This window comes from Octodon degus, unplaced genomic scaffold, assembly GCF_000260255.1.
Source record: "Octodon degus isolate 3935 unplaced genomic scaffold, OctDeg1.0 scaffold00003, whole genome shotgun sequence".
NCBI classification, from domain to species: Eukaryota; Metazoa; Chordata; class Mammalia; order Rodentia; family Octodontidae; genus Octodon; species Octodon degus.
The window spans coordinates 32316558-32330673 of record NW_004524579.1 but is presented as its reverse complement, the minus strand read 5'-3'; the positions used below and the strand labels follow the sequence as shown (position 1 = coordinate 32330673).

The following is a 14116-nucleotide window of genomic DNA, read 5'->3' as shown; positions in this document are numbered from 1 at the left end:
AAGGAAAGCCAACATCTTGGCCCTAGCCTTCCAAGGTCAGTTAAGACTCAGGACATATGAGAACTTGAACTGTATCATCATGTAACTCAGTAGTGTCCCAAATTTTCTGATCAAGGAGATTATGGGGCCAAAAAGGAAAGTGATCAATGATGTAGAGTGTGCCTAAGAAGAGTCACATGGAGAGAAAACATTCTCTCAGGCTTTCACAGAGAGCACATTGGCCAAGCAATGGCTATGACTCATCCACATGGCTGACACTGACAAAGGTTCTGCAATCTGAGGTACAGAATCTCAGCATAAATCCTGAGGGGATTTCACTGACCTTATCAGAACCAAAAGCTACAACTCTTGTTGCATAGGTCCTGCTTTACCTTGGTCTTAAACATCCAGCAGAAAAGTATAAAAACGAAGTATAGGAAGTAAAGTCGTGCTGTTATATTGAGCTGTAGGGGACTCAGGTCAACAATTTCTGACATTGCCAGTCAAGCGGCAGACCCAATACTATTATAGACTACTGAACTCTTTCAGAATATTTTGCTGAGTTAACACTGCTATAATATTCAAATAACGGAACTTAACAAAAAAGGGGGGATACAGATGAATGTCCATTTTGTATCTGTATATTCAAAGTGGTTAGGAGAGATATATAGTTACATTCTCTTAATGAATAGAGGGATTTGTTCTAATAGTGTTTGTAAATAGGATTTCAAGCCTGCATCTTGTACAGCAATTAACCACTAGGAAGAATGTATGCAGTGTGCTAATTATTGAAACTGTCCTACCAATTTGGTTTGAAACTGTCTCATTTCTATTTGTTTCTCAATAAAATTATGGAATAAAAAATAAAACAAATACAAAGATAACTCTCACACATATCTAGCCTTTTTACTGATGTAACCTCCATGTCATAGGAGTTAAGTTCGTAGATCTTCACTGAAGCCTCAGTTAATAATTTACTTTGATCAAGTTAGCAAATGCTTAGCTAGATCTTTCCTTTTTCTTTTGTTCAAAAGATACCTGAATCCAATCTAAATCTCATATTTCATCCATGTGAATGCTCATCAGAAAATTTTCTCAATTACCTCATTGAGGAACTCACTGAAAATTTTTTCATTGTTGCTTAGTTCATTTCCATTCTTCAAATAATGTGCCATTTGTATCACTCCACCTGGAAACCGATATTCTTTTGAACCTGAGTCAGCATTTAAGAAATAAAATAAGATCAACCATTAAAAAATGATAAAGTAGAAATATTTAACTAAAAAGCTTCATAAAACAGTATATTATACCTTTAAGGTCAAAAAAGTATCTCCATACAAGGTTATCTGGAGACTGTACATAACTAGCATTCATAACCAGCTCTGCCAGGTTGTGAGGAAGATTAATCCCCTGGTCTTCTGTTTGCTTATGAAATTTCCTAATGAAATTAACTCCACCTTCAGGCTGAAACACACAAGAAACTATGTAAGATGTTTGTTGGACATTCTACAAATTGTAATAATAGAAATGTGAGTAGCTAAAGGTAGGATAGGATAGTCCCAGGTGGTTCTCATGACTGAGGCAGAAGGGCTCTCCTCAAGTAGCATTATGCTTATAATACTTGTGAAAATCCCATAAATTTTTAGTGTTTTGGTTTTAAATATTTGGTATTTTATGGTAAATAAAACCCCTACAATTTGTTTATCAGTAAAATTATGGCAAAAAAAAGCCCTACAAAAATACACATGGGTCTACATGCTTACCAATATTCCCTCTAATGAACCATTTCTCTTATTTCTCCCTATAGCATTAGACTACCAGAGTACTCTAAGATAATCTCAAAACTTCTTAAGCAGATTCCTGAGCTGAGCACAGAAGCCCCTCCATTGCTCATCCTGGGCCATCACCAAGTCTTTCCCATTGGCAATGTCAGCATCCATCTGTTAGCAGCCACAGCCAGCCCTCTGTAACAGCGCCAGCCCCGCCCCACTGCTAGTGCCCTTCTACCCCAGTAACACCGTACATAGGTATTAGAAGTGATTTATAGTTAGATAGGAATAAGAAGTTCTGCTGCACTATTCCATAGTAGGGTGACAATAGATAATATAATGTACTACACATTTTAAAAATCTGGAAGAAAGGATTTAAGTGTTTTTTTCTCATAAAGAAAGAAATAGTGAATGTTGACGCTATAGACATGTTTAATCTGATTGAAAGAGCATACAATGTGTACATGTATCAAAATATCTCATGGTATTCCATTCATATATACAATTTTGTTTTATTCATTAAAAAGTAAAACTTTTTAAAAGTAGCAATTCTTGAGGAAAAGTATTGGATTCTCAGTATGAGTTTAGGGGAAAAATGATTCCAATATCATCCACAAACTTTCTTCATAGAAAGAATAAGTAAGCTCATGATTTATCCAAAATATAAATTACAGCAATTTTTCCATTGATTATGTCACAATCTCCTGCTAACACATTGTAAGTTCCTATGGAAACCCTCCATAAAGAAAAATAAAAAGTAACTCAATTGCCTAAAAGTTTTGTCTTTAGTAAGAACATAAGAAACATTTTTGAGTCAATGATTCAACTGTTACTATACCTATGAGCAAAATTTTGCATCTGTGCTCACCGCTTCCCTATAAACAAATAGTTCTACCATCTTGGAGATTATATTATAAATATTTTCATGGTGAAAGGGATTTTCAAAGCTGTACATACCTTAAGAGACCTGGAAGCAATGTCTTCAGGTGTAGAGAAAAATACATCATCAACATCCAGAGTCTGAAGTTCATCATGTGTAGAAAAGAAGAGCAGGAAAAAGCAGTCTTCATTACCCACATTCTTTACCCAGTGCAGTGTATTTTTAGGGAAGAAGATTACTTGGCCAGCTGTGACATTGTATGTGGTAGCTACTTCACCACCATCATCTACCACCCCAATCCATGCTGTGCCCTGAAATATGAACAGAAAAGCATATCCCATATCACTTTAGAGTGAGGTTTTTTCAATTTTTCACTGCCTGATTCTAAGACATTAGCTCAGATTTGTTTCCTAGTACCACCACCCCATGAAATTTTAATTGTGCACTTTCCAGTTAAGAAAAGACATGCACACAATTTTAATAATAACAGGAGCTAAAACTTGGTGCTTTTATTATTTCAGGTATTCATGTGAGCAATCCATCTGATTCAATTCAATTATTACTTATATCAATCCTATGGGCATAATACTTCATATTTCCCATTTTATACGTGAGAAAACTGAGGTTAGCAGGCATGTATAATTTTCCCAGGGTTATTCATCTCAGTCAAGGTAAAGCTGGGTTGGGACCTCAGCAGTATGGCTCCAAAGTTGAACTTTCATCCATAACATACTTTAATTCTGCTAATATGAATTCTATACCTTCTCTCATTTTGTACCCTATTCTTCAGTATTACCTTTAAGGTATCTAGAGAAGATACCATTATTTCTGTATCAGAAACTGATGTTCACATACTGTAACATGTTCGGGTGGCTGAAAAGCCTTTGAAACAGATATAGAACCTGAATGTAAAAGCTATATATGACAAACCTGCAGTCACCATCACACTAAATGTGGTAAAGCTAAAAGCATCCTGCTTAAAATTAGAAGCAAGATAAAAATTCCACTATCACTTCTTCTATTCCATACAGTTCTTGAAACATTAGCTGTAGAAATTAGGCAAAGGAAAGAAATAAAAAGGGATACATAGAGGAAAAGAAGAAGTCAAATTATCATTATTTTCAGATAACGTGATACTCTACATAGAAGATCCCAAGAACTCCACTAAAAACTCTTAGAATTAGTAACAAACTTCTATAAAGTAGCAGAACACAAGATCAATACACAAAAATAATTTGCATTCATGTATATCAACAATTAATGGGATGAAATTATGAAAATAATACCATTCACAGTAGCTTCAAGAAAAAATTAAATACGTAGTAATTAGCCTAAGCAAGGAAGTAAAAGACCTCTATAAAAAACCTAGAGTACCTTGAAAGGGAAATTGAACAGGACATCAGAAAATGGAAAAATGTCCCCTCCTGCTGGTTATACAGAATCAATACTGTCAATGGCCATATTCTCCAAACTGTTACACAGATTAAATGTAGTCTCAACCAAAATATCAATAGCATACTTTACAGATCTAGAAAAAATAATTGTAAAATTCATATGGAGGTCCAGTGAGAAAGCTCAGCAGCCTAAGCACCTACTTTGGCAAGAACAGGGGCTGGGGCTGCCCTGAGGTGCACTGAGCTGGCCACTGAGTCTGGGCATGGTGGTGAATGCCTGTAATCCCAGTGTTGGGGAGGCTGAAAGCAGGAGGATCACTACAAGTCCAAGTTGTGTAGAGAGACCCTGTACCAAATACACAAATATTTTTAAAAAATCATATGAAGCCAGAAGAGACCCAGAATAGCAAAAGCAACTTTCGGCAAGAGCAAAGAAGTGAGATATAGCAATACCTGACTTCAAGCAATACTACAAAACAATAGTTATAATAATGACCAGGCACTGGAAAAGACACAGATATGAGAATCAATGGGACAGAACTGAGGATACACAGCCAGAGAGATAGCTCAGCAGGCTAAGCGCCTGCTTAGGCAAGTTCAGGGACCAGAGTTCAACCCCCAGCACAACATGCAGCATGAGCCCTGTCCCCAGGGGTGCTGAGCTGGCCATCAAGACTGAGTATGATGGTGCATACCTATAATTCCAGAACTCGGGAAGCTAAAAACAGGAGGCTCACTACCAGTCTAAGCTGTGTAATGAGACCATGTACCAAATACATTAAAAAAGAAAGAACTGAGGATATAAAAACTTCTCCAGACACACTCAACTATCTGATCTTCAACAAAGTGCCAAAGCATATGTTGGAGGAAAGATAGCCTATGCAACAAGTAATGCTAGGAAAACCAGTTCTCCCTGCAGAGGATTGAAACTGGACCTTTATCTCCCACCATATTCTGAATTGAAATCAAAATGGACCAAAGATCTAAACATTAAAACATGAGCATTATATATGTTCCCAACATACTTTGCTGCCTTCTAAGTCATTTACTTTGCAACACATTACTGCACAGTTGTAAATAACTTATATACTGTAACATCACTTTCAGTTATGTGTAAAGAAATTAATTAAAGTGCTAGAAAAAATTAAACCTACCGGAAAATAAAATAGGTAAAACACTTGAAGACATAGGTGCATGGAAGGATTTTCTAAACAGAATTTTAATTGGACAAGAAATAGTGGCAGGAATCAGTAAGTGGGATTATATAAGACTAAAGAGCTTCTGTGCAGAAAAGAATGAACCAGTAGAGTAAAGAGAAACCTAAAGAATGAGAAAAAACTTTTTCCAGCTATTCCTCAGACAGAGGACTAATATCTAAAATACACAAAGAACTCAAAAATTTAACCTAAAATTAAAGATCCAGTCAACAAACAGACAAACAAAATGAACAGACACTTCACAAGGGAAGAAACACAAATGACAAACACAAAAGAAACAGTCATTGTTGGTGGGAATGTAAGCTAGTACAGTCATTATGGAAATCCACATGGAGATTTCTAAAAGAACTGAAGTTAGAATTCTATCAGACCCAGAGATTATTCAATCACCTGGCTAGGTACCTTCCCCAAAGTGCTTAAGTCATCGTAGTACAGCAATGCATGCATACCAGTGTTTATAGCAGCATAACTCATGCTAGCTAAATCCTCAAAACAACCTGAATACCCATCAACAGATGACTGAATTTTAAAAAGCAAAGGAACATGTGCTATTTATCTATAATGGAATACTATTTTTCTACAAAGAATTACAGATTTGAGATGCTTGTAGGAAAATGGATGCATCTGGAAAATATAATGTTGAGTGAAATAAACCAGATACACAAGTTTAAGTACTATCTGGTATTTCTCATTTGAGTGAGGCAAATTGTAAATAAGAGAATAATAAAGGATGGATAGAAGGAGATGAAGAAATGGCCTCTTGCAAGAGGGAAGTCCAAAGAAAAAGTGTGACGGGTGAGGAAGAGAGGAAGGGAAAATAAACAGGATGATGACAGGCCATTCTCAAGAGCCTAATAACCGAAGTAATACAAATATTATATGCTATAACATGAGCTAAGGTTAATAATATCAACAAGAATGAAAAATAGGATACAAGAATTAGGGGACGATGGAGAAAGATGGAAGGAATTTTTTTTAAAAAAGAAAAAGAAACAACCTGTAGTATGTAGTAACCACTCCCCAAGAAGACTGTAAACATGTGCTAATTAAAATTTTTAAAGAACTCTTTGTTCTGCTTATAGAGACATGCATAATTTGGATTCAGCTGGGAATTAAAATGGAAAGGTGAACATTTAAAGAGCTCTCTCCAAGCCAGTGATACAGCTCAGTAACATAGCACCTGCCTGGCAAACTCAATGTCCTAAATTCAATTCCCAGTTCAAAAAACAAACAAACAAACCAAAAAAGAGCTCTCTTTTTGTCTGAATACAGAGGACAGGAATGTCTACTTATTCTTATCAGGTGATCAACTCCCTAGATGTAAGGCAAAGGCAGGATGATGCTGATGGGATCCTTACAGTGATGAGTGAGCCAGGAATACCAGCTACCTCAGCTGCCTGGCTTCTCTCAGCCTCAACTCCAAGGCATCTTGAAGATGCTCAGAAGCAGTCCACATGAGTGAGTACAATGGAGCAACCTCTTACTCATTCTGTTTGATGGGTTTTTGCCCTGACTATAAGTGAGTGATCTCAGTTTTCCTGGGCTCTAGAGAATATTCAACATCATGCAGTCCAATTTTGGAAATTTAGATTGTAAAATCCCTCTGGACTTGGAGAACAACCTCTCCAGACTAAGCTGGATCCCAGAGTCTGCTGTCCACTCCACCATGCTCTAGTTCAGTGTCCCTAGTGTGGAGTTTGCTGCAGGGAGCCCCCTCCAGGAAAGTCCACTTTGCTGGCTTTTCTTTCTCTTTATACTCTAACACTGATCAGTGAGGATATAAAAACTAATTTTTTGGAGAGTATCTCCATTACATACTTTATATATATGGAAAAAAAACAAAAAGTCAGAAAGCAATGACTTTGTCCCAGCCAGCCAACAACTTCATATACCCACATCCAAATATCCGAAAAGATGTACATGATACATAGAAGATAGATGATAGATAGATAGATAGATAGATAGATAGATAGATAGATCTTTAGAAAAGCTTCCTAACCTCTCTGAACCTTTCATGAGAAATAAAGATTAGGTTTCATATAGATAAAGCTAATATTTTTTCCTGTTCTAAATTCTAAAACTGAATGAGGGCAGCCAGAGAGATAGCTAAGTGGCATAAACACCTGCCTGGCAAGTACAAAGTCCTGAGTTTGATCCCCAGTACCAAAAAAAAAAAAAAAGTGTCTTTAAAACTGAATGAATTGTCCAAGTAAAAGAGAGGGGCTTAATTAACAGTAGCAAATATTACACCATAAAATCATCTGCATATCTGTTAACTAGAGCCCGAAGGCAAAGCCAAACTCTTGAAAGTACTAGAGAAAGGTTAGTCACTGCCATTTCTCCAAGACCTAGAAAACAGAAGACCAATAAACACACTAGTTCATTTGGAATTAATAAGTTATTTGAAATTTAAGTAAGTACACTATTTCACTTCCATCGGTCTGTATTTCACCTGACTTCAGAACACTCTGAAAGGGCTAAACCACAAAAGGCCATCCAATTACACCTGTCTTAGAAGCTCCCAACTGAACACTAGCAAACTAGTTTGTTATTCTAGCTGCTACTTTTTTCTTTACAACAAAGCTGCTGTGTCTTTGATCATTAGATCATAGTTGCCAATTTTGGCTCAGAAGACCAAATAGTAATCTTATTTTAACAATAGTTTGTGAAATATAATTTCATACTGAAGAAAAAAGTTCAAAGTGATGACAAAAATAATTAAGCAGACCTATGCTCAGACGCACTGCTAGCCAATCTAACTGAATCTACTTGAAAGCCTTGATATTCATCTAATAATTAAGTAGGGTGTTAAGAGATTTTGTAACAATTTAAAATAATACCCTGAGGACATACACTGTAGCTGCTAAAAGCAGAGTGTGGGTAGACCAGTTATACCTGTACCAGATAGCCATGTTCATTGGCATTGAAGTGCCAGTGAGGGGCCCGGAGGCCCTTGCTCTTTATTCTCAGGGTACCCAGAGTCATCTGTGATCTCTGACTGTTCAAGCTGGTGCCAAAGGCCTCTTCTTCATCACTGACATAGTCTTTGATATTGTTCCTATACCGGGCCCACTGGATCGCACCACCAGGGAACTCAAACACCTAAAAAAATCAATAAGAAATCATTATCATGGAGGACATCTCCTAAGGAACGTGAGGATACCAGTCCTATATACAGAGTAGGAAGGAGGCAAAATGGAAAAGGCAATGGTGGTGAGGTGAATTTTGGACATTTGAAGACAAGGAATAGCTCAACAACAGGGCAGGAATGATAATAGTAGACTATACAGTGCTCCTAGTCTAAAATATGTTAGACATAGAAAGGACACTGAACTTGGCAAGTGAATAAAGGAATTTCCACTTGTTCATCTGAAATAGACCCTCCAGCTAGACACACAAGATTACTGAAGAAATTTATGCCTGAGGCCCACATCAACCCACTTGTTCCTCTTCTCTATCCTCCACTTCCATTCCTCCTACTGCCCTTCCAATAAAAAAAAAAAATAGAAAAAAAAAAGCTTAGCAACATGCAATGGAAAGACAGTTTTGAAATATTTAGAGGTTTATATTTTCAATGTCATGATTTATACCTTTGACTTAGGTAAATGGTTAAGAAACTGGAATTTGGGATCAACAGCCTTCTGTACGTTGAGAACTGCTGTTGTTCTGGTTGACCAAGCAGGTTGAAGCTGAACATTTAAGCGAGGCTGGGAGTTAACGTAAACCAAGGAGACAATCAGTACTCCTATTGCTGTGGTGATAAAGCAGGCCAAGAGACACATAAGGAAAATCTTCATCAATGACCATGGCTTCTTCTTTTCCTAGGAGAAATTATGAGGCTATTATTCTCTATTTGTGACATATCAGAAACACTATGTCATAATGCCCATATTTCAGGGGAAAAAATGAACCTTCCTACACTACTGGTGGTTTTAGTACTACTATGGAAATCATATGGAAGTACTAAAAAAACTAAAACTAGAACTACCATGCGATCCAGCTATAATACTCCTTGACATACACTCACAGGAATTAAAGTCAGTATATCCCTTTTAGGGTACCTACATACCCAAGTTTATTGAGGCACAATTCACAATAGCCAGAATAGAGAACCAGCCTACATGCCCATCCATGAATGACTAGGGAAAGAAAATGTAGCATATGTACACAACAGCATATTATTCAGCTGTAAAGAAGAAAATTATAGAATTTTCAGGAAAATGGATGTAACTAGAGATCACTATATTAAGAAAAAAATCCCAGGTTTAGAAAGTTAAGTGTCTCATGTTTTCCCTAATATGTGAACTCAAAATAGGAGAGAGGGAATGAAAGTACAAGACAGACTCTTAGACAAAAGGAAGGGGAAAAGGATTGGGGGATAGGGATATAAAGTAGGGAGATAGGAGAGTAAATCAATCAAATATATGCACCTATGAAAATAAGACATTAAAACCCGAAATTTTGTATAACTAATAGATATTAATTAATTTTTTAAAAACAAGAAATTATAACACAGGCAGATGGGGTGGATATCATTTGAAGACATTAGAATATAGCTATCTACAAGCCACAGACAAAAACCTAGAATGAAACCAATCCTGATGACACCCTGATGGTGGAATTCTATTATTTAACTTGCACTCTCAAAAAAAAAAAATTACCTTTTCTATTTTTTTTTTTCAGTACTGAGGATGGAACTCAGGCCCCTGTGCTTGCCAGGCAAGCACTTATTCTACCAAGCGATCTCCCCAGCCCTCTATTTTCTTAAATGTGTCTTTCTACTAATTTCAACTATATCTGACTGATAAAATCAAAGAATTTATTTGAAAGTGGACTTAAATTTTTTATCTCTTTTAAATTGAATTAAGAAATGATCAGAACAAGACATACAACCTGTCCTAATAAGACACCTGGCCTGTGGCATCTTTCATGAGCTCTGTGTTTGGATACTGGGGGGAACAAGTCTCTAGATAGAAACACAGAAATTTTGCAATGGAAAAAGTGCTAAAGATTTTAATTAACCTCCATGTCCCGGTTCCCTGGTAAGGCTCAGAAAGGAGCAATGATTTGTGAAAAGCAACCTCTTGTCTGTAACTGGAAGTCTGCAAAGAAGTCCTCTGGATTCTGCACTGTTTCCTCTAAACCATAGCACTACAACTCTACATTATTTGGGGATCATTAAGACTTAAATTCGAATGACAGAACTAAACAAAAAAGGGAATACAGATGAATGTCCATTTTATATCTGTGTATTCAAAATGGTTAGGATAGATATATAGTTACATTATCTTAATGAAAAGAGGGATTTGTTCTAATAGTGTTTGTAAATAGGATATCATGTCCACATCTTGGACAGCAAATAACCACTAGGAAGAGAGTATGCAATGTGTTAATTATTGGAACAGTCCTACTGATTTGATTTGAAACTGTCTTATTGTTATTTGTTTCTCAGTAAAATTATGGAAAAAAATAAAGCAAAAAAAAAAGGACTTGAATTAATTCTGGCAGTACAACATTTTCAAAGAAAAGGTGACATTTACATAAATCTCTAAGCTCACATTTGCGTTAATTTTTAAAAATGACAGCATATAACTTTATACATCTCAAAAAGCATTACTTTACTCAATACAATTGATATTTCTTAGTTACTGACTTTCATTAGCATTTCTCAACTTTTTTCTACCATATTCACATTAAGACATACAGATCTTATTGTGATCTAGTATAACACATATATGTAAATATAGACAAAAATATACATATACTCTATACAAACCATTTAATAAAAATTTACCAAACAATACTTGTATCCTATTCATGTTCAAATGCCAATTTCAACCCCTATATGTATTGCCAGACTAGAATATTCAACTTGGAGTTTACCTAAATCTCTTTAAATAAAAGACAAGACAAAATATTATCGTGCCTCCTTAAACTAATAAAAGAAAGAAAACGTTATGAACAGGGACAATAAAAAATCAACTGAACAGAAAAATAAAAATTGAAACTTTCTTCCTTTAACTTCTCTAAAGTTTACTGACCAGCATGGATAAGATATTACCTCTAGTAGGTCCCATTGAAACAGTGTTTTACTTAGTGATAATAATCATTAAGTTAAACACCACAGCACTATAAGCAGCCATCCAAAGTGTATTAGGCCATTAGTAAAGACCTAGAGGAGATGTGAGTTTATAAAGTTTATGAGAGACAAGCACAGCAAGAATAGAGCAGGAGATGCTAACCTCTTGAGGAGAAGACATGACCTAAAGAGTGGGTCTTTCCTGAGCTCTGCATAAGTGTCTCAGGGGATGTAACCTCACAACCTAAATCCCACCTTACCATTCTGGATATGGTGCTTATCTTTCCCACAGACCGAGTATTCTGTGCTCCATCTTCATGTATTTCAAATGCTGAGTTGTCCATTGGCAGAAAGGATCACACAATTCACTGGAAAAGCAAAAAGGGAGAGAAAATCACAGATTTAGGAAACTGGGAAAACCCTAAGAGGAGAATAAGAACCTATAGGTAAGGGAGTACTTATATAGAGCTGACAGTTAAGGAAGTTAAACAAGGAAACTGGCCCTCAAGTTAGAATCTTGGTTTAAAAAAAAAAAAAAAAACTAACTTGAAAGAACTGTCAAACAAAAGGCTAGTTAAGATACTTCCTTTGGTTCCCATTTTTAGCACACTGATATACTCAGTGTGTGCCAGAAATTATGCGAAGTGTTTTACAAACATGTGGTTTCATTCTTACCATAAATCTATCAGGTGACATAATTACTCCCATTTTTCAAATAAAGGAAACTGATAACACATATACAGACACTAATCATCATTGCTAACTTTTATTTCCTCCTCTTACTAAGTGCTTTACAAACATGGTGATCTCACTTTCATAGCAACTCTGTAATGTTCTACAGTGATTCCCTTTTCAAATCAGAAAACTAAGATAAAAAAGTGCAGGAAATGCCCCAAAATCAGAGCCAGTTTTAATGCTAGGCCAAAGTACCTACTATCTTATGAGGAGACATGGACTAAAAAGTGGGTCTTACACTAATGTAATGTACCATTACATTAGTACATTATTGGTAAGATGAAATCTTTTACACCCAAATCAGTCTTGCCTGGAATATTATTATTATTTTGTATTTAGTACAGGGTCTACGGTGTCTCACTACAAAGATCATACTTGTAGTGATTCTCCTGTTTTCAGCCTCCCAAGAGCTGGGATTACAGGCACGTACCACCATGCCCAGTCTCAGTCCCCATCTCAGTGTGCCCCAGGGGCAGGGCCAGCACAGAATGCCAGGGATTGAACCCCAGTCCCTGCTCCTGCCTAAGCAGACACTTTAATCCCCGGAGCTATCTGGCTGACCCTGATTATTTTTTTAAAAGATTGAATTCTGTATTTTGCAGCAACATTGATAGAACTAGAAGAGATTGTGTTAAGTGAAATAAACTCACATAGAAACACAAATATCACATGTTCTCATTTGTATATAGAAACTAAAATATTAGTCTCATAGAAGTAGAGAATAGTGATTATCAAATCAGTATACAAGAGCAGAGCTAGATTAATGGTAGTTAATAGGGACAAGGGTGTAGACAGATAGAAAGAATATCTTCTAATGTTCCATAGCATCATAGAATAATATTGGTCGACAGCAATTATTCAAACAATATTTCAAATAACTAGCAGAGAGAATTCTTTTCAATGTTCTATCAAAGAAATAATAAAAATCTGAGGTGACAAGCCAACAACATCGATTCAATCATTACATATAGTATACATATCTGGAAATATCACATTGTAGCCCATAAAATGTGTGAATGTCTCAATTTAAAATTTAAATATATGTATATTTTTAAAAGGAAAGTCACGTGATCAAAAGGCAAAAAATCCAGGAATTGTTACAGATCATGATGACCAAAGAAATATGGCAATTAAATGAGTTAAATTATTAGAACACAAAAATGACATTACAGAAAATCTAATGAAATCTACAAGTAAGGTCTATATTGTAGTTTAGCTAATAGCACCATGCTAGAACTATGAATATTGTGCTATTATTGTGTAGGTTATAACATAAGGAGAAGGTGGGAGAAATATATTCAGAATATTATCTTTTTTTAATGTATTTAGTACAGGGTCTATAGGGTCTCACTACACAGATCAGACTCATAGTGATCCTCCTGTTTTCAGCCTCCCAAGCACTGGGATTGCAGGCACAAGCCACCATGCCCAATCTCAATTACTGTCTCAGTGCACCCAGGGGATGGGGCCAGCACAGCACACCAGGGATCAAACCCTGGTCATTGTATCTGCCTAAGCAGGCACTTTAATCCGCTGAGCCTTATGGCCAGCCCTATTCAAGAAACTATCTTGACAACTCTTAAAATTCTGTCAAAGAAAGGGGGATAAAAGAGAAAGCAAGGAAGTAGAGGAAAATGTATGTTTTACTTTTTATGAGGCACAAAAGTAGTGCATATTTCCTATTACTTACATTTAGGTTGCCATGAGAGTACATTGTTGACAGAATGAGTAGAAATTCTGCTTTCCATTTCTAATCTAAGTCTTTTGGCCAGGGATGTGGCCCTTGCCTTGCATGCACAAGGCCTTGAGTTTGATGACCAGCAGAACACAGAGAGAGAGAGAGAGAGAGAGAGAGAGAGAGAGAGAGAGATCTCCATTCCAAGGCTTTTTAAAAGGGCAAGCACCTAATATGTCTCATATCATTTTTATCAGCTGGATAGGGGGCCCAGCCCTAGCTCAGTTCTTTAAGTGGCAGCTTCCACAATGCTGGCAGCCTCAGTTTGCTGTACTTCGATCCCCACAACACTCCAGCCATGCAAAAGTTCCCTGAAGGCATTCAAGGA

General features: G+C 36.4%; 1 protein-coding gene across 1 annotated transcript in view; it reads right to left on the bottom strand.

The window, feature by feature from the left end:
• The window catches only part of LOC111816864, an 18508-nt gene extending 6781 nt beyond the window's left edge, over positions 1-11727 (bottom strand). Inside the window, exons 1-6 of the mRNA XM_023715688.1 lie at positions 11579-11727; positions 8830-9060; positions 8135-8341; positions 2706-2939; positions 1290-1443; positions 1083-1192 (exon numbers count right to left, since the gene is read on the bottom strand). Coding sequence (XP_023571456.1) covers positions 1083-1192; positions 1290-1443; positions 2706-2939; positions 8135-8341; positions 8830-9060; positions 11579-11662 — 1020 coding nt within the window. The 5' untranslated portion in view covers positions 11663-11727. The remainder of the gene's footprint in view (positions 1-1082; positions 1193-1289; positions 1444-2705; positions 2940-8134; positions 8342-8829; positions 9061-11578) is intronic.
• Between the last annotated feature and the right edge of the window lie 2389 nt (positions 11728-14116).